This window comes from Aspergillus welwitschiae (assembly GCF_003344945.1).
Source record: "Aspergillus welwitschiae strain CBS 139.54b unplaced genomic scaffold BDQ94scaffold_36, whole genome shotgun sequence".
Taxonomy (NCBI): domain Eukaryota; kingdom Fungi; phylum Ascomycota; class Eurotiomycetes; order Eurotiales; family Aspergillaceae; genus Aspergillus; species Aspergillus welwitschiae.
In genome coordinates, this window is record NW_020798730.1 from 174,778 (window position 1) to 194,753 (window position 19,976).

General features: G+C 49.9%; 7 protein-coding genes across 7 annotated transcripts; 5 read left to right on the forward strand and 2 right to left on the reverse strand.

The window, feature by feature from the left end:
• Window positions 1-1,924: 1,924 nt before the first annotated feature.
• On the forward strand, window positions 1,925-3,730 carry BDQ94DRAFT_83657 (DUF914 domain membrane protein). Its single transcript, XM_026776656.1, has 3 exons — window positions 1,925-2,338; window positions 2,404-2,594; window positions 2,669-3,730. Exons 1-3 carry the CDS (start codon window positions 2,121-2,123, stop codon window positions 3,538-3,540), a joined length of 1,281 nt encoding a protein of 426 aa, XP_026622525.1. The 5' UTR covers window positions 1,925-2,120; the 3' UTR covers window positions 3,541-3,730.
• A 476-nt stretch (window positions 3,731-4,206) lies between these two features.
• Window positions 4,207-5,157, forward strand: BDQ94DRAFT_161995 (alpha/beta hydrolase; the record flags this gene model as incomplete). The annotated part of the gene is made up of 1 exon (XM_026769474.1): window positions 4,207-5,157. One exon carries the CDS (start codon window positions 4,207-4,209, stop codon window positions 5,155-5,157), a length of 951 nt encoding a protein of 316 aa, XP_026622526.1.
• Window positions 5,158-5,903: 746 nt separating this feature from the next.
• Window positions 5,904-7,998, reverse strand: BDQ94DRAFT_83679 (uncharacterized protein). Its single transcript, XM_026776657.1, has 5 exons — window positions 7,624-7,998; window positions 7,495-7,551; window positions 7,235-7,339; window positions 6,958-7,176; window positions 5,904-6,789 (listed from the first exon to the last, which is right to left on the reverse strand). Exons 1-5 carry the CDS (start codon window positions 7,706-7,708, stop codon window positions 6,005-6,007), a joined length of 1,251 nt encoding a protein of 416 aa, XP_026622527.1. The 5' UTR covers window positions 7,709-7,998; the 3' UTR covers window positions 5,904-6,004.
• Window positions 7,999-10,071: 2,073 nt separating this feature from the next.
• On the forward strand, window positions 10,072-10,428 carry BDQ94DRAFT_150410 (uncharacterized protein). The gene has a single exon (XM_026767574.1). It carries the CDS (start codon window positions 10,192-10,194, stop codon window positions 10,405-10,407), a length of 216 nt encoding a protein of 71 aa, XP_026622528.1. The 5' UTR covers window positions 10,072-10,191; the 3' UTR covers window positions 10,408-10,428.
• On the forward strand, window positions 10,280-11,052 carry BDQ94DRAFT_150417 (uncharacterized protein). Its single transcript, XM_026767575.1, has one exon. It carries the CDS (start codon window positions 10,636-10,638, stop codon window positions 10,813-10,815), a length of 180 nt encoding a protein of 59 aa, XP_026622529.1. The 5' UTR covers window positions 10,280-10,635; the 3' UTR covers window positions 10,816-11,052.
• A 1,365-nt stretch (window positions 11,053-12,417) lies between these two features.
• BDQ94DRAFT_150421 (uncharacterized protein) lies at window positions 12,418-13,256 on the reverse strand. Its single transcript, XM_026767576.1, has one exon. The coding sequence runs from the start codon at window positions 12,650-12,652 to the stop codon at window positions 12,437-12,439; it is 216 nt and encodes a 71-aa protein (XP_026622530.1). The 5' UTR covers window positions 12,653-13,256; the 3' UTR covers window positions 12,418-12,436.
• Window positions 13,257-15,122: 1,866 nt separating this feature from the next.
• BDQ94DRAFT_182284 (PAP/25A associated domain family) lies at window positions 15,123-19,074 on the forward strand. The gene is made up of 4 exons (XM_026774104.1): window positions 15,123-15,887; window positions 15,952-16,023; window positions 16,086-16,304; window positions 16,373-19,074. Exons 1-4 carry the CDS (start codon window positions 15,278-15,280, stop codon window positions 18,784-18,786), a joined length of 3,315 nt encoding a protein of 1,104 aa, XP_026622531.1. The 5' UTR covers window positions 15,123-15,277; the 3' UTR covers window positions 18,787-19,074.
• The last annotated feature ends 902 nt before the right edge of the window (window positions 19,075-19,976 follow it).

Genomic DNA, 19,976 nt, shown 5'->3' on the forward strand with positions numbered 1-19,976 from the left:
ACACTGTAGATACAAATCAGCCGATACATGGAAGGTCTCCAAGAGTCCAAGTGAACCTCAGTGCCATCATTGTCATACCTCCCCGACCTTCGGACCATGGAGTTTCTAATTATAATTCATTTCCTCCCGAACCAAAGTCTGGCCCAGTCGGTCTCCACGTCTCTTGTCTTCTTTGCCTGGGCCCGTTCCACCGCCAATTGTAGTAAAAGTATGTAAACCTTCCATGCCTGGACAAAAACGGGCATCACCGTTTGGATGAAACGTCACAATGCTTTTGTTCAACCCCTCCCACAAATCGCACAGATAGCAGCTTCAGCAGGATCATCCAGATCCCCCTCCAGTATGAGAGTTCCTGGAAACAAGTAATCATTACGAAACGTCAGAGCATCTCCATGTTGGGCATCGACCGAACCACTTTCAATCCTGCCTGATCTGTGCAACGACGCGGTCGTCACCTGCTTTGCAGTACCCGCTATTCCTGGGCGTCAGCTATTCATAATTCCTCGCTGATCCTGCGCAGTAAACTATGATGAGAGTATGCCCCTAGTTACTATTGTGTCTAGAATTCCATGCAATAGCAAAGCATCAAGTCGTCAAACGTTCAGAGACGTGAGCATCAAGGTGTGCTATTATCATTTCATTTGCGAATAAGAGCGAGATATTGTAGAGTATGCATCCTTGGGTGTCTGCTTGAAAGGAAAGCTGCTGTGTTTGATTGTGCACAGCTTCTCTCTAGCTTTCCTTCATTCTTTCCCGCTAACTCTTCTATAAGTGTAGTAGAACACATGCAATCCTTTCGCAGCATTTTGTATGCTTTCGCTACACGAAGTGTATTTTATTTCTTCATCAGGAGAAGAAGTATAGTTCATGTCCGATTGACCACTATTTATGGGTGGTCTATACGTTTACCGGGGGTAAGGCAGCTTTTCTGTGGGGTTATATGGGGGTAAGGCAATGAACGGTTGTCTATACAGTTACTTCTACTATTTCAGGCGTCAGTCGTCCTTGTAATTCGATCTGCATCATAATTGTATACCCCTCATAAAGTCCTTCTCGAATGGAGTGTCCAAAACAGTTACTGACAATGTTATTAGGCGGTCACAAACAAAATTGTAGTCTATGAGCAGTCGAAGGTGAGGCTGCCAATGGTTAGCGCTCGCAATGATGATAGTGCGCATAAAGTGACCAGGGTATCGCGATGCAAGCTGTCAAAGGTTGAAACTGCAATGGAACGAAATGATCGGAGGGTCTCCACTTGGCTTTGACTCGAACCCACATCGCGGATTTAGTGCCTGCTTCAAGCTCAAGGACTGCCCAAAATGGTCCATAACCTGAACCACCAGCATCCGAGGGAGTTTGAATGCGCAGCAGCTGCCATTGCTGGGATGTGACTGGGACGACGCTTTTTCTAGAAGCCGTTTCCGCTTCTTTCCCCTTTAGGAACCGTATCACCTGATCACTTTCCTCTTCCGGTAGGATCGCGCCTTCACCAGGCGATGATTTCCAACCTCGTTTCCATCGTGCATGTTCCTGACTTTGTCAGTCTCCTATGGATATCGAATCTCCATTGCCATTGCTATATATTCCATTGCACCTCTCCAGTCTCGGGGTTTCCCATGCCAGGACATTAGCACATTAAGTGCTCATGACATTGAGCCGAGATGTTGGTCTTTCGCATCCATTGAATCGGATGCTTCGACCATCAACTACCGAGCCATCAGTGACTGATCGTGGCTCGCCCCCAATTACGTATATCAAGAGTTCAATGGCATTACCGTAGAAGTGACCTGGCATATCATACTTCAAAAGGGATAGCGGGGAGATCCGATCCACGGTTGTCTTACCTAAGGAATGTTACCCCCGCCTTGACCTCGGCTTTCCCTTCACGATGGAACAATCTACTCTAACTTCAGCAGTATCTTCCCACCACCTACATCTTGATACCCCTTTGCTTCACTCGGGCTGTCACCAGATTGGTTATCGCCATAGATGAGCGAATTTGGGGGGACTTTGCGCTCGTCTTAGTTATAAAGCCTCCCAGTGGTTGATAGGAACCATATCAGTCTCAAGTTCTGTTCGCTCAAAAACTCAATTTTTTTTTCTTGTATCGCTTATCAGAGATGTCCGATACCAAGGCTCGACTTGCCGCTCAGAGATCCTCTCCACTCCCCGCTAGTTACATACCTGTAGCTCAATCCCCGGAGCAGGTTGCTCCCACATTAGAGACTCCTCAGAGCGGAGACACCCTACCAGAAGTGCCTGCCACGCATGTCGAAAAACAAGACAACGTCCTTGCATACCTCGCGACAAAAGAGTTCTACATTACCCTTTTCCTCGGGTGAGTTATACAGTTGGAAACGCTTGAAGCACCAAGGTGTGGTCGATGGTTAACTTGTCACACAGACAGGTTCTGGCTATCACCAACACTGCCTGTAGCACATTCAGCACACTACTGGTCAGCGAGGGAACCTCAATCCCGGCTTTTCAGACATTCTTCAACTACTTTCTGCTCAATGCTATCTTCACCCCATATACCATATACTGTTATGGCCTGAAAGGCTGGACACGGGTAGTGCTTCAGCACGGTTGGAAATGTAAGCGTCGCTGTATACTATAAGAAGCCGCCTCACCTCCCCACCAAGGCCTCTCTAATTGCAGTCTTGGATAGATATAATTTTGGCCTTCTGCGACGTGGAAGGTAACTATTTCATTGTGCTGGCCTATCGCCATACGACTATGCTGAGCGCCCAGTTGATAAATTTCTGGGCCATTGCGGTCGTGCTCATTGTGTCCTTCACAATCTTGCGCGTGCGTTACCATATCACACAGGTGTTAGGTATTATGATCTGTATTGGCGGCATGGGCTTCCTGATTGCTTCGGACCGGATCACTGGTGCCGATGACGGGAATTATTCGCGCGCCGATTTGATCAAAGGCGACCTCTTCGCACTCCTGGGCGCGACATTCTACGGACTTGCCAACACGGGTGAGGAGGTCTTTGTCAGTACGGCCCCGGTATACGAAGTTTTGGGCCAAATGGCCATGTACGGCATGGTCATAAATGGCGTCCAGGCGGGCGTTTTCGACCGCAACTCGTTCCATAATGCGATCTGGAACTCCCAGGTTGGTATCTACTTGACAGGATATACGCTGTGTCTTGCTTCCTTCTATTGTATGGTACCGCTGCTGTTCCGGCTGTCATCGGCGGCATTTTTCAACATATCGATGCTGACGATGAACTTCTGGGGTGTTCTCATCGGGGTCGGGGTGTTTCACTACACAATCCACTGGATGTACCCGATTGCTTTCGCGCTCATTATCCTCGGGCAGCTCATCTACTATCTGGGGCGGCGCGTGCTGGGAGAAGCGCGCAAACCCTGGCTGGGACGGAACCAAGAATGCGGCGTGTCGGGACTGTTTACAGCACGAAGAAAGATCGAGACCGCTGCCGGCCGGAGTCGCAGCGACTCCATATCCACGACTTGTTCAGAGCGTGATCCTATGCTACCACGTGCCAGTGTGGCTGAGGAAGCAGCTTAGGGACCCTGACGTCCTGCTGAGTACATTCATTAAAATAAAGAGAAATTGGTTAAACGACGGCATGATTATGATCGACCCACAATAGCGCTTGCATAGTTCAGCGAAATCATGTTTTTAGACTATGACATTATATATACAAGGCGACAAGGATTGGTACTTACTAGTAATCAATACACAGCAATCATTATATTCCTACCCTTTAACAATGAACGGCAGTCAGTAGAGTAATTCATTTAGTAGTAACTATGACCAAGCGACCGAATATGTTGTGTTATAGCAATCCATATACTACCCAGTCATTAATGTCATCCCGACACCCTACCACCCGCCACCGACACACCACACAGCGCAGCTTTCCCATTTCGAAGAATTCCCTACAAGAAACCAGAGCTAGATACTTCAATAAGCCCCTAAGCAACAAGCAGCATCTAAATACCGTCCTTAACTCCTATATCCGCCGTCATCCGTCCTTGCCATATCCGAGAACCGACCAAGAACCCCAATCCCGAAAATCTTCGGACTTGCCGATCAGCCTCCGAGAAGCAGCACCTGAACTCTATATATACTTCTAGTAATTACAGTACTACTTACCTCCCAATGCCAACTTGAGAATAACACACTCTCCACTATTTAGAATCAAGTTAACTACTACCCACCTCGATCAAAATGACTACTACTACTTCTACTCCCTCATCCATAACCTTCCCCTCAGCAACACACACCCTCTCCGGGCACCTCTACCGCCCCCAAACGGGCAAAAGCAGCAGCAGCATCACCGCAGGCATAGTCATCTCGCACCCCATGACGGGGGTAAAAGAGCAAACCGCCGCCCTCTACGCCCGCCACCTCAGCGCCGCAGGCTTCACAACCTTAACCTTCGACGCAGCCTACCAAGGCGCCAGCACCGGCCAGCCGCGCGGGCTTGAGGATCCCTTCCAGCGCGTCGAGGACATCAAGGCGGCAGTCACGTACCTCTCCACCGCCGTGTGCGGAGTGGACAGTTCGCGGATTGGAGTGTTGGGAATCTGCGCGTCGGGTGGATATGCATGCTTCGCTGCGGCGAGTGATGTACGAATCAGGGCCGTGGCGACGGTGTCGGGGGCCTGTGTGGGAAAGATGAGTAGGTGCGGTGGGGTGCAAAAGGAGTTGAGGGAGAATGAGGAGGTAATTGGGGCTGTGTTGGGGGGTGCGGCGGGGGATAGGAATAAGATTAATCATGGGGAGGAGGAGGAGATGGCGCCGAAGATGTTTGATGCGGAGAAGGTGTTGCAGGAGGGAGGAAACGTGGATTCGTTTTTCAGGGCAGCGGCGGAGTATTATGGGACTACGCAAAGAGGGAAGCATGAGCGCTCGACGCAGAGGGTGCCGTTGGAGAGTTATGATCGGATGGTGGTGTACGATTCGTTTGCGTTTATGAGGTTGATTGCGCCGCGGCCGGTGTTGATGATTGCGGGTGCGGAGGCGGAGACGCTGCATTATAGTGAGGAGGCGGTGCAGTTGGCGAGGGAGCCCAAGGAACTGTTTGTTGTGCAGGGGAAGAATCACTTTGATTTGTATGATCAGTTGGAGGAGTCGGGGCCTAAGCTGGTGCAGTTTTTCACTGGGAATTTGGCGTGAGGTTGAGACTCTTTAGTGCCGTGTCGTGCTGTACTGGAGGATACGGATGATGGACGATGGAGGAAAGAGATGATAGAAAAAGGGCAAAGAGAAGTAGTAGTATATGAGCAAACCTAGTATCAATAAAACATGACAGACCAGAACCTCAGCAGATCAGACTCCGTTAACTCTTTTGATGTTTTGCCTGCATCCCCGAATGTTCCTTTTTGCCAATGCCCCCATAAACGCATAAAACACAGTAAGATAACAACAATCAATCAACCTTTTCATACCCAAGATAGAAGCCCAGTTGCTGAACTAAAACCCGCATGCTTCGGCCAAACTCGCAACCAGACCCGAATGATGATAGAATAACACCTGAACCCCCCGTGAATGAGTGGGAAACAAGAGCCCGAGACGTACACTCCTCCCTGAAGGTAAATACAAACCTCAACCCTGGCAGGTCGTGGCAGGTCATGACAGAAGAAAAAGTAAAGAAAAAAGAGGGGAAAAAAAAAGGAGAGGAAAGAAAAACAGAGTGGAAAGGAAACCAAAAAGCACAGCGTCAAAAGATAAATGCAAGCATACAAAAAGCACACCAAATGGGGAATACCGACTCCAGAAACCAACAGGCCAACCAAGTTCCCCAGTCAGTAAACCAGCCATGTACCAAATTAACAGTCCACATGTGACGGAGCGCTAGACAAAAATCAAAAGACGTACTCTTGCACCACCGCCTCTTCCAGTATGTACCATGCTCTTTTCCCAATAGTATCAAAACGAAACCCCTCTCTTAAAACGCCACAGCACAGAAGCGAACACATGCCGAACAAATAATGCGTGATGTTGGTTATCCGCCCATTGTTATTCAACCCCAGACCGAGGCCTGAACTCCGAGACCGTTCTTGGAACCCCAGACACCGCTGCCGTTGCCCCAGCCAAGGCCAACTCCCCCGGATGTATCCTTGACACTAGCAGTCGCAGCCGCAGTAGTGGGTGCGGTCGACACGGAGGGAACAGAACGATCCGAAGCGGCATCGCCTGGAGTGAAACCGAATCCCAGGGGAGAGGGCAGCGGAGTCGTGGAGCGCTTGTTCAGCGCCGGGTTAGATACCTGTCCCGCATGAGGCTGGGGCAAAGGACGGGTTCCAATGGGGCCAACGGAGCCAATCGGCCCAGCCATTGACTTGGAAGGAGCTTGTCTCGAGGAAGGAGAATCAGCACCGCCGGGAGACGATGTCGAGGTTACAGGCTGGTCGGCACTGTCGTATTTGCCAAAAACAGGGTTGATGGCAGAGCTGGGGGAGGAGGTGCTGTTGGCACGAGAAGGCGACTGCAGGGAGGCAGCGCTGGCTGCAGTCTGACCGAGACTGTCGGCGCCAGCCTGAACCGGGGTCTGTGCGAGACCGAACGGATCAACGTTGCGGGGGGATGCACCACGGACGCCGGTCGAGGAAGTCGGCGTGCCACCTGCCTGGCTTTCGGAGCGTGTGCCGTCATCGGCGAGACCGGCGGGAGGGAAGAAGGCAGGGCTGTCGTTGCCGTATAAAGCCCTATGCTGACGAGCGAGTAGTTCCCGGCGGCTTTCTTCGCTCATGGCGGCCGGGCTGAGGGAGCGATCGGACTTGTTTCCAGACATTTCGGCAAGCAGGCCTTTGAGAAGAAGAAAAGAATTAAAACCATGTTCGAAGCGGGAGCCATGTCCCAACGTAATATACAAGCCAACAAATACACATGGGCAAAAAAAAGTATGTATGGGGAATATTGGGGAAGAAAGATGCATGTGCAGAAAAGGCTCCAAAGACAGATGCTACCACGTACTTCGGTTGTACTGTTGCTCCTGGTGATAGTTGCGGAGCTCCCTCTCACGCTGTGCTGCCATCCGACGCTTCGCTTGCATCATTTGCTCTACTTCATTGGGGCGACCCTGGAATCGCTGAGAGGCATAGAAGCCCTGGACATTGGGACTGGGATGCATCCGAGAATCGAACTCGCTGATCGAGTGATGACGCTGGCTCATTGAGTTGACCATGCGGGGATCTGCCACTGGGGTTTAGAACGTGTCGTGATAAAATCAAATGATCTCGCAATATCATACCGTAGTCGGGATAGGGACGGCCCATCATCATGGGCATGGAATCCCTCCGGGGTGCAGCCCACAGCTTTCCACTCTTGACGAGGTTGTCAATAGCACGGTCGACCTCTGATGGATGTTAGCATGCAACCGAATTCTTGCTTGTGACAGAACGAGAAACAGGCCGCAGATCCGACACGGCTAACAAATGTATATGCTTGCGCACTACTGGACGGTCGCGGCACCAGAGTAGGCGAAACAATGCAGGGGAAGTTTATCCGTACCATCGAACTGAGAAGAAAACGCCGGGATTTCGTCACGCTGGGAGACGGAACTCGATCCTGCAAAGAAGAATCGTCGTGAGCAATGAGAACCGTGATACCTGCACTATATTCGGTGATACCAATCCATACCTGACCGCGATGGGGGAGCAGGTTGCTCCCAAGAGGCCTGGCGCGCGGCCGGTGCCTGCCAACCCTGAGGCTCGTAGTATGCCATGTTTACCGGAAGAGACCGTGGTACGAGGACGGACGGAGTCAAGCTTTGAAGCGATGGGGATGGATCCGCTCGAAGGCAGTTAAGAAAGGCCTGTCTGGATATGACGAGTGAGTAAATGTTCTGGGTGCGACAACAGACTTGAACGGCATTGACAGAAAAGCAAGATGCGACTAGAGCGTAGAGGCCGAGAATAAAACGGGCCAGGTGGCCGAGTCAGCGCACAGGAGTGACAAAATGGCGGATGGCGACCAGCGATGACATCGATCGGACTTATTATTAGATCTCCCAATTTGACTCCTCAGGTATCGAACTTAATCTTTCCTTTTTCCTTGCCTGCCTTCAATCTTGTCCCCTTTCCTTCCGGGCTCTTCACATGACAGGAATGAGGTGCGGACGCAACAAACTTTAATTGATGCGAGACACCAAGTGCGATTCAAGGCCAAGCGGATGCAGTGAGATATAGTGGATGGATTGCGTCCTTGTGGATTTGCGTTCCTCTAGAACTCATGGAAGTGGTGCCTTATGGTCGAGTGCGGCACAGAGAGGGAAAAAATTGAAAATGAAAATAAAAAAAAATAACAATGCTTCGGGACGGTAAAAATCCCAAAGAAAATTGTAGACTTACCAAAGCAAATGGATGTTCCCCTGGAGCAAAAAATTCCGGACGATTCTACCACGAGCGAACGAGGCAGAACAGGGAAGAGACAAACAGCTTCTCACCCTTTGAAGGCACGACAGACCCAAAAAAAAAAAAAAAGTCTGGCGCGAGGGATTTAAAAAGGGTTGGAGAAGGCGTGGGGGTGAGTGCGGGAAATAAGACAGGGAAGGGGGAGGAGGAGGGAAGAAGAATGGCGAGGAAGAGGGAGAGATTGTAAGTAGGAGAGTGAGTGAGAGGGAGAGGAGAAAGGCGTCGGGTAGCAGAGGTGCAACGTCGAGGGAGATTGAGGAGGACCGGGGGTGGAAGAGGGGAGGACCAAGAAGAAAGAGGAGCGAGTAAGAGAGAGAGAGGAGGGAGTGAGAGAGAGGGGGGGCAAGGGAAGGGAAGCGAGATGCGTGGATATTATGATTTTTTTTTGGCCCGGGGATAAGAAACGCAGATTCAAAGAGAGGCAGCCAGCCAGAAAAGCTGCTAGGTAATAATAATGGAAACCATTTATCACTCCTAAACCAACTCACTACAAACTAATCACTAATCAATCAATCCGCAAATTTCCATTCGGAATGGACACCACCACTACTACTTAGTAGATACTCCGTACTAGATCCTATCTATCTTCGCCCATCGACCAGAGAAGGTCAGGAATAAGATGGCGGTCGTGGGACGAGAACTAAAAAGGAAAGTAAAAAAGAAGAAATTAAAGAAAACTTAAGGTGGAAAGGTGAGAGGGAAAAAATTTTTCGAATCCAGTTCTCCATCCCTCTCCACCTTGGGAGAAAAAGCGCACACCACCGGAAGCTCATGCTAGTATTTCCCAAGTAGTCCACCCACACACGCGCACACACAACCCGTCAGTCTCCAACCTGTTTAGGAAAGGTTCAAGGAAAAAAAAGGGTGGGCATCGGACGGATTTGCATTGTTCTGGTTGGCAATGAAGATTCGGCTTGTTGAATCGCTAGTACTAGTCCACCGAGGGTCCGGTCCTCTTATTCTTTTTGCGTTTTTCCTTTTCCTTTTTCTTTTCTTTTCTTTCTTTTCTTTCTTTTCTTTCTTTTCTTTCTTTTCTTTTTCTTTTTTTTTTCTCCCTCCCTCTATTGATACCTTCCAGTTTGTATGACTGCCTTTGACGAATCTCCTTCATGGGTTGGTAAACAAACTGCAAGCAAAAAATGTGAAGATTAAAGGGTCCTTGGTCTACAGCTCTCCTCTTCCCCATCGACTACGTACTTTGGCTATCAATAGAATCGTTTGTTCTTCAATTGACAGGTATGAATCCATGTGGTATCGTTTCCTGGAGCCCCACCTGTATTGGCAACGTACTTCCGGTAACTATTACTGGATATTACATTCATGATACCCGTTCTACCTCGCAGGTGACTTGCTGACAGCATCAAAACCGATGGAAAGGCAAGGAAATAAATGGATTTGAATTTGGGTAGCAATTATATGTGTCCTGTAGCAAATATCTGTTGATCTGTTGTATGGTTTAACCTTATTAAGGTATCTCTCCTTGACTGCTCGATACATGGGTTCCATTAGTAGTCAGTTGCACCATTGCGGACTTTTTCACATTTTGATATGGAGTCCCTCCGTCGTAGCCGGTAGCCGGATATTTCGTGCACTGGGCAAGGACCTTGTACTCCTTGCTTCTATTAGCGTCGGCCCGTCAACCTTTTTTCTCAAAGAATTGTCCCACCCACCTTGGAATGCTAGTTACAGTTGTCATCATCTGAAGACTATCTTGGTGAGTAATTAGATACCAAGTAGATAGGTGCAAATTGACCATGGGAAGAGGCTCTCGACTCACTCTAAACCTCAAGAGCGTATGTCTTGTCCCACCCTGCGTGTTCTGGTTCAAGCACCTAAGCAGAGATCAGATCCCCAGAAAAGTACAATCGATACTGAAGGAAGGTACTTCGTCAGTCATCCATCCCTTTATTTCGAAGTTGTGTCTTTATCTACCCCCGACCAGGAACATGGGGATATGTATCGTACCACTATTGTCCTGCAAGGAAACAATACATGTACGACACCGGTATAGGTTTCGGTCTTGTATTATATCCTACCGATTAGTAAGTAAAAGTAGTTGAAGATAACATGACTGGATGATCAGCTCCAGACTACACAATGATTCTCTTATGACTACACTGATCTGAAAATGACTGAGATCTTGGATGTTTTCCACAAAACGAAGACATGGGAACCAAACGGAATTTGAACAAAGTCAGTAGAGTCATTGGACCTCGTGGGGATAAATTTGGAACTTGGTATGCTCCTAATCGATCCAAAGCGGGCTAGCGTGTGGTGGTCGGCCACACTCCTTGCGGGTACACCATCTCACCTCCATCGGTCCCCGAGTCAGATTTGTCTTGGAAATCCACCCCGGGAATTAGCATCTCATTCCACGTCCTTAACTATGAAATATACATACTATGTACTATCCTCATAGTCTAATTTGTCGTGTTGCGATGGCTCTTCCATGGCTGGGCTTGAAATGAATCTTCAGCAAGGGTGTCTCTGTCCTGCAATCTGCACATCATGTGATCACTGTAATCCTGTTCGGGCTCTCCTTGACAGCAGCTGCATCACACGGTCGGCGAAGTTCTTACTTTGTAACTAGTCTTGTCTTGTCCGTCTCCAATCAGAAGTGGTGGGAAGTCCGGCATCTGTCACGGTTCAACCTTACGTCTTAGTAATGTTGGATAAATACTCCGTATCGCCTGGTGCGCAATCCAGGAGGACTGGTGGTGGGGCATGGCCAGTTCAACACGGATAACACTCGGACCGCCGTCCATCCCTCCCCCCTGGCTCGCTCCAAGGAGGAACATACCCAAATCACAAGATGGGTTTGTCCGTCGTCATCATGCTGCCAGTGGCTTGGATCAGCATGTCAACCATCATCCATCATCCAGCCTCTGGAATTGGGGAAACATTGGGATAGAAAAGGATCTTCCCAGTGGCGGTAAGATAAATTTGATGAGGAAATGTCAAACCAACTCCCAGTACTCTTAAGGGTCCCCCTACGGCGTTATATTCGGCCGACATCGGATGAGGATCTAAGTTGAAGTTGACTTCGACGGTAGACCGTTGGAGAGGGAAACTTGTCCTACACAGTACTAGTATTATTGTGCCAAGATATGTGCATACTATCTAGACTACATCATAGAGCATACTAATGATGTTTCGCTCATCTGCCGCGCGCCTCTGCAGAGAGATGACCTCTGTGGCTGGCCGTGCTGGCTTTCTTGCATATTAGTTCTCGCAGCTCAACCCAAGTCAACAACTTCTACGCCACTCTGGGGTCCTTGGTCTTCTTATCCAATTTCGGCCTGTAGACGATTCTAACCAGGTTAATCAAGCAGGTCTTCCGAATGATGGATTCGGGAGGCCCCCAATTAGGCAGATACTGAGTACTACTAAGGTACTCTACTAGTAAGGTTCATAGTCCCCCTCACCAATCATATTGAGATGTCAAGCATAGCCGCTGAAATCTTTCTGTGCCCAGTCTACAATTTCTTTCCATCTCTATAAGCTAACCTCAGCTCCTGCATGCAACTTTCGTCACCTGAACGAAAGGAGGCCAAGACCGTATAAGCAAAACCTAACCTACCGATACACAGGCCGAAGGCCAACGTTGTATGGCTTGCTAGAAAAGTCGGAGCGGAACCTCGAGGCAGCGACAATGTTCACTTCCACCTTTACGCAGCGATATGAGCCATCTATAAACATCGTAGCTCACCGGCTTGTTGAGCTGAATTTTGATTTTCTGGGAATAATTCCATCCCAACAAAGAGGGTGTGGCAATCTGCTCTATCGCATCTCCACACAAACTTAAACCGTTATGTGCGACAGAGAGACATCGGCCCCGTCATCACTGCAAGTGTTGGTGTAGTGGCTGAGAGTGGGACAACACCTGGCCCTTAGAACGGAGAAGGGAGTAGGAGTTTCAGACAGAATATGTATGCCAGTAGGCTAGACTAGACAGCTGATCCAAGACAAACCGTTGTTTGTGAAGAAGCGGGTTTCCAAAGGGGTTTTGGTGGAGTGGACCAAGGCAACTGGCCTGAAGTTCATTGGAACGCTGACTGGAGGCGTCGGCCACACGTGCCGCCCCAGCAAGACGCATTTGACCGGACCAAGGGCCGAGACAGTCGAAAGTTGAAACTCTCCCTGACAGGCGCACGGGAAACGCGGGGCAGAGAAAAGGGGGAAGAACAATGAACCCAGCCGGGCATCCTTAGTGGCAGGAACAGACTATTGGAAACCTTGAGGCGTCGAGTCAACATGACTTCTACCGCGTACCGGCGATTTGAGATTCACACAAAGAAGCAAGAGGAGATGGGTTATCTAGACACTTTTCAGCGTCGGACATGATCGGGACGTGGCTCCCTTCGCCCCCTCTCACTACCATTTCGTTCCGCCCTTTCTTTGGTGCGGAGCGCTTCACTGCTTGTTGGAAACCCCCATTTTGTTACGGCCGGCTTAGCAGCATGAGGGGATGAACGGCTGCACTTGAAATCAGCAAGCAGGACGGAGGACATTTAGCCGGTCTAGATGTCGCATGCATCGGTGGTAAGTACTAGCATAGTGTACGGTAAGTAAGTACTAATTTGGAGGATGCACGTCACCCTGCTGAGCTGGTCGATTGGCCAGCTCACGGACGGGGATAAACAGGGCAATTGCTGCAGGTATCTCCATTTCGTAGAAGCAGATACCAGCATAAGTATGTATAGAGATAGTTGGCTGCGGGTGTGAAATGGGGCATTCCATTGATTGCCTCATGAATAGTGAATAATGAGAGGGAGTTTCAGGTGGATATGAGCAGGATCACCAAATTGGAGAGCAGGTCTCATAGGCCAAACAATACTAACTTATCATCCCAGATTACTAGTAGTAAAACATAACAAAAAACAAAAAAAGGCCCCTGTCTACTCCTCAATAATCCTCAATGGCTCAAGTAATCAATATTCAGAACTCTTAATCATATAGTTTGTATGCCTGAGGCAGTAAAGGGAGAGAGGTGGGTTGGGGAATAAAGAAACTACGGATGGAAACGAAGAAACAATTCAAGAGGGGGGGGAAATGAGAAATTAATAGGGGAATAGGGGAAACTGAAAAAGAAAATCAAAATCAAAAACAGACATCGTAGATGACACTCGCCCTATTGATAGGAGATTCTTCCATTCTTTCCTTTCTCCATTCACAACCGCCGCAATTAATTTGGCAAAGGCCAATAGCCTCCGATATTACCTGCCTCGGTGCAGACACGCCTATTTACCTCCAGCACCACCAACCACTACCACCGCGGACTCCGTAAAAAACTACTATTTACTACTACTTTGTACTACCACTACTGCTCCTACTATTGTTGCTGTTGCTAGTTGACTCCTTCCCCGGCTAGTCCCCCAAGTCCATCAGGAGGGACACTGACCAGGCTACCTGTCATCTATCTGGGACTACTTCCTTCCTTGCTTCTGTGCTTAGGTGAGTGACTGCTGTTCCAAAACGTGTTGTGTTGGTTCTTCAATTATCCTCAATCTCGCTTTCTATTGCTCGGTGTTCTTCTCTAGAGTCTCACCCCTTCTGCTGCAACAACCCCTCCAACGGACTCCCTTCATGATTTCCCATCTCTCTTATTCTCTGTAGACACTTGATTTCCTTTGATTTCTTCCTGTAAAAATCTTGCTTTCCCTGAGTCGTTTCCCATCTCTTCTTTCATCTCTTTCCTTATAGGAAAAGAAGAAGGGAAAAGATAATTTAGGAAATAGCTTCCTTCCTTCCTTTCTTTCTTCTTTCTCTCTTGTTTTTCAATTTCAAGTGCTCTGTAAGTTTTAATCTATTTTGTTTTCTTTCTCTCTCTTCTCTTTACCCCTGTCTATTGTTGTTTAAAGGCTTGTGTGTGTGGAGGGGTCTATCTTCCCATAGAGCGATAATAGTTCCCTCTGGGCTGGAAGCATAAACGGCGGTTACCCAGCCGTGCCCACTTGTCGGAACGCCTGGCAGAGTTTCCCGCCGTTGGAACGCAATTGCAGTGTTCCCCCCTGGCTCTGGCTCTGGCTCTGGCTTTTGGCTTTTGGCTTTTGGCTTACCTCCCTCTGCAGCAAACCAAGCAATCACACCAACTACCACCACCACCACAACCACCAGCAGATCCCCCCCTCCTCTTTGGTGCTTGCTTCGTCGATTGACTTGCCTAGCAACCTGTTGGAATTCTTCGTATATTCGTTCGCTCAATCACCTGGCTGGTCCTTACATGGAGCAAATTCGGTGTTGCTCTTCCGCGATACGACTCTTCCGCTCACCTTGTGTGGTTTTTTCCAGTGTGCCCTTCCTCCCGGCTAGAGGCCATCGCTCTCTCCCCTTAAAACACCGTCTATCTGTTTGACGATCGCCCGGTCCGTCCACTCAGTGAACCTTCTGCCCACTCCCCCCCGATTTACCTCGCGCTGGAAATCCCCATACCTCATTCACTCCTGTCTCCGGTCTGCTTCAGATTCCATTCAATCCAATTTCTGGCGGGTCCACTATTGCGAGAGTTGCTCTTTGCCTCCCCTCCCGTCCCCCTCTCAAATCGAGGACTGCGACACCTTTTGCCCGCGCATAGCACAGCACAGCAGCACAAAAGGCGATTTTGCTGACCTATCGCTGGCCGAGTTCTGCACAGAGTCCACTGCCTTCCCTTCGCCCCCGGCTCTCGCTTCCCCTACGGCTACCATTTGTCCCGACTAAGACGCTCGCCGTGCTCCCGCTCGTTGACGGATTATATTGCACTCGCTGGTGGCGGACTGTTTCCCGCCCGCAAGGTTGGATTTTAGGTGGACCTCGACATCAGCGTCCGATCACCGTCGGACCTTCTTCGTCCCACCCTTCCCCGGAGGCCAACGTTGTTCGACCAACGTTGGAGTCGCTATATGATCCCAGACACCCATGGGAATGCTAAAATCTCTTCCATCCCAGGTGGAAGGTCACCGGTAACAGCACGGAAGGCCTCGAATATGCCGTGGAAGTTATCCACAGAAACGTCTCCCGAGGCAAAGAATCGGCCGCCATTGACTTCGCAGCAATCCAATTCCCTGCCCTCCACGCCATATCAACATGCGCGAAAAATCTCTTTTCACTCCAGGTCACCTTCGCCCCCGCAAGGGAACACCTCCCCTCGCTCCACCCATTCCGAGTCTACCCATCTCCCTCCCTCGTTGCGGAAACAATTCTCAGGCTGCAAATATGAAACCGCCATGGCTTTCTTCCGTCGGAGAATGCCATACTCCTTGGGTGCCGACCTGCTGCCGGAGGAAAAGGATGGCCTCAAGGAGCGGTTGGAGCCGGAGGACGAGAAGAGACTCAGCGCAGATATGCTGGAGGTATATGATCAGCTCCTGCCGTCAGCAGAAAGCGACGACCGGCGACGTCAATTAGTCCGCAAGTTGGAGAAGCTCTTCAATGATCAGTGGCCAGGGTGTAATATCAAGGTTCACGTTTTCGGTTCGTCGGGGAATAAGCTCTGTTCAAGTGACTCAGACGGTATGTATCGGTTGTTCGGCATACGTTGTGTGTGGGTGTGTGTGTGTTCTAACAAGGATTCCAGTGGACATCTGTATAACTACCACTTATAAGGAGCTTGAGCACGTCTGTCTCTTAGCGGAGGTACTAGCCAGGCGTAAGCGAACCACCATGTGCCTTGCTTGCGTAAAGAGTTGCTGACAATGTTTTGGGATGCAGATGGTATGGAACGAGTCGTTTGCGTATCGCACGCCAAAGTGCCTATCGTGAAGATCTGGGACCCGGAGCTACGATTAGCGTGCGACATGAATGTCAATAACACTATGGCACTGGAGAACACGCGGATGGTCCGGACATATGTGGAACTTGACGAACGCGTGCGACCCTTGGCTATGATAATCAAGCATTGGACGAAACGGAGGATTCTCAACGATGCCGGTATGTGTCGAGTCGTCGATTTTGGACGGACAACTGGAGCGAGTTCTCGACTGACTGTCCGCACACAGGACTTGGAGGCACACTAAGCTCTTACACGTGGATTTGCCTGATAATCAATTTCCTACAAACGCGAGACCCGCCCATTTTGCCGAGCCTTCAAGCTCGGCCTCACAAGAAGAAATTGACAGCGGACGGGATAGTTTGTTCATTTGATGATGACCTCGATTCTCTCATTGGCTATGGGCGAAAAAACAAGCAGAGTCTCGGAGAACTACTCTTCCAGTTCTTCAAATACTATGGTCATGAACTCGACTACGAGCGGCATGTGATATCTGTCCGTGAGGGGAAGCTCCTGTCGAAGGAAGCGAAAGGCTGGCACTTGCTACAAAACAACCGTTTATGTGTGGAAGAGCCGTTCAACACTTCACGGAATTTGGGAAACACAGCGGACGACACATCGTTTCGAGGGGTCCATATGGAGCTGCGCCGGGCATTTCAAGCCGTTTCCGAAGGGAACCTGGAACACTGCTGCGAGCAATACGAATATCCACCGGAGGAAGAACGCTCATGGGAGAGACCGCCGCCTCAACCGCGTCCTGTGCTCACTGCAGCACCACCACCGTCCCGCGGAGGTCGTGGCGGAGGTCGTGGCGGACGACATTCGAATCAGTTCTCCCGAGGAGGTCATTCCGGTGGTCGTAGGGCTTCCAACACACCGAATAAGTCCGGCAACTTCCGACAACCCAACGGTATGACCGCCTCTGAGCTTTCTTTGCAAGCGCAGCACGCACAGTACCTCTTGCACGACCATCTCTATCAGCAAATACAGATCCTTCAGGCCCAAGAGCAAGAATTGCGGCTCCAGCTGCAGAACCAGGCGCTCCTCACCGGGAGGCCGCCGCCGGTCCTTATTCGCCAACCGTTTATTCAGTTCCCAATGCCTCAACAACAAGAATCCTCTGGCGACGATAACTCTCGATCAAGGTCGGGCACCGTGAACCATCCGCCTCTCAACACACCGCACCGCCAGAACGTGTATTACAACAGCCATTACCTCCCTGTGGGAGTTCCTGGCGTGCAGGGAAGCAACACAAATCCGCCGTCGCCTTCAGCCACTACTGCCATGCCGGACCTTCGGCGTAGTCCGCGTCGATCATCTGTTGCCAACGGATCACCGGGTGGGTCACTCCGAGCACACTCACAGCCGGCTCGAACGGTCAATTCTCTTCCGAGTTTTGCGCCATTGTATTCGATATCTCAGATGGCGGACAGCTCGCTGGGGTCGAAGGCGCGCAATGCTCCAGGTTCACCCGACGGTACACAGAGCGACGAGAACAATACCTTTATGCCGAGCAGCCTTCCCAACGTGTCCCGCTCCACCTACTTCGATGAATGCCGACCGAATGAGTATATGGGTTATTACCTTGCAACTTCCCCGCAGCTACAGACGTATCATCAAAATGCTTTACTATCGCCGCTGTCTCCAGTTGGGCTGGCATTGCAGAATGGCGGCGTTGTGCCGTTTGTTGCAAATCCTCAAGATTATATGGCGTCAATTGCGGCAAATGAAGCGACCGGTCAAGCCTCAGATAATGGGACTACATTGCCAGTGAAACCAGGGTCGACGCCGCAGCGTGCAACTTCGCGATCAGCTGCATCTGGCGATCGGAGCGGACCTTTGATCGTGGACGGCTCGGTGCCCCCTAGTGAACAGCGTCTCTCAATATCGGCAGAAGGCTATGATCCGTACACGGCCATGAGCCACTGTACGTCGAATTCGGATGACCTAAATATGGATACGCCAGCGAGCGTCTCAGACTCCTTGTCTCAGGAATACCAGGACAACAGCTCGGTCGATATTGATCAGCCGCCCTACTTCGGTCGCCAGGGCGTTGACATTTACCAGACCGGGAAAGCAGCTGATTCCTTTGTTAATGGACACGGTGCAAAGCATAGTCTGCTCTCGAGCCGGTTGCAGAGCCTTCATCTGGCAAACTCCGAGAAGACCCCCGAACCTCAGTCGAAGAATAGTAGCGAGAAGATGAAAGTGCCCCAACCAAACCCAGAAGCCGCGGAAAGAGACAATCATCGCTCGAAACAGGCGAATCCAGGGGAGAAACCACTGACCACAGGGCTATCACCAGCGGCGGATTCGCATTCTTCTTCTAGTGGGAAACGGCGTTCTAATGGCGTGGATGCGTCTGAACGGACCAACGGGATTCCACACAAAGCGAAATCCAAGAATCACAATCAGCCTTCTGGTCCAACCGATAACGAGAAACGACATACCATTGCACAATCGCGAAAGGCTAACGGTGTCAGTTCGACACCAGACTCTGCTGTTGCTCATGCCGGTGGTGGTTGGCAGACGACCAAAAGGAAGCCGAAGAAGAATGCCAGACATTCAACAGAACACAGGCATGGCTTGCATAGTGGTGCGGAGCCTCTCCCAGCAGATGAATCTTTGAGAAAGGGGGGTTGAAAATGTTAGATGATGTGTCATCGTGAGCATTTTCTGTTGTCTTTCGTATTGCGATGCCTCCAGCAGTCTCATCTAGCACAGGTCGCACGCGCAATACCCTCGGCCAAGCCGTGCCATAGCTGTGCTTGGTGTGGGAACCCCTACCGGGATTGTCTGTTCGCCGAACCAGCATCGGGTAGGGAGCTCCATGACGGCCATATAGCGTGTTACATGCATGGCCTTTGTACAGCCTTTGCTACGATTTTACAAGTGCTTACATTTTTGGGGAAGTTGGGCTTGAGTATACCATCGAACCCCTCGATTGACTGGAGGGATGTTTCATGGTACTGTATAAATGAGGCGGCGTCCTCTTGCAAATGACATGATTTCGGTTGCACTTGTTTTCTTGCTACTTGTTATGGAAGTATATGGCCCTATTCCTCCATCCTTTTCTCTTTTCATGTTCACTATTGGCGTTTTGCAAGGTTAAATAACGGAAAATTGGCAAGTCAGGGGGGGTTTGGCTGGTTACCATGGGTTACTTGTGTGAATTGCATATGATATATGTTGTGCCGTCCTCTATATCGTTGTCCATCTTATACGTTGTGATTGTGTTTTGATGTGGTTTGGAGCTTACATTGACTCCTTTGGGTTGTGATTGAGGGCTTCCCCCCCCGGCTGTTGGTGCCATTGCATACGGGCTGTATCATCTCTCCCCTTGCTCCCTGCAGTGGTGCTGCATTGAGGGCAACGATACGCAAGAAAAAAAAAAAAGCAGACCAAATGAAATATCCCTGCGGAAGCACTCCAGCTCCAAGTGGGGAGGAAAAAAGAAGTGTTAGAGCCGGTTTGAAATGTGCTCTAAATCGGAGCCGAGTGGCATATGGCCTAGATGGCCCGTTTTTCTTCCTTCGTCTGGCCGGGTTGGTCTCCTCGCCCTTTTTTGTTTCCATCTTCAGTTTTTGTTGTTTTTCACCCGCTTTCGAAGATTATAGTCCATCGGCATGACCGTCATCATCATCATCATCATCATCATTGTCATCACCAACATCATCATTATCGTTGTTATCATTGTCATTGTCAATATACCATCATAGCAGGGAGCCGGGCGAGCGGGTTCACATGGTTTGACTTTCACAGGTTCTTGTTTGCGTGCGTGTCGATTTGTTGAAAGAGCTGCTGTTTCCGTTTCTTCTTTTTCTCTCTTGCCC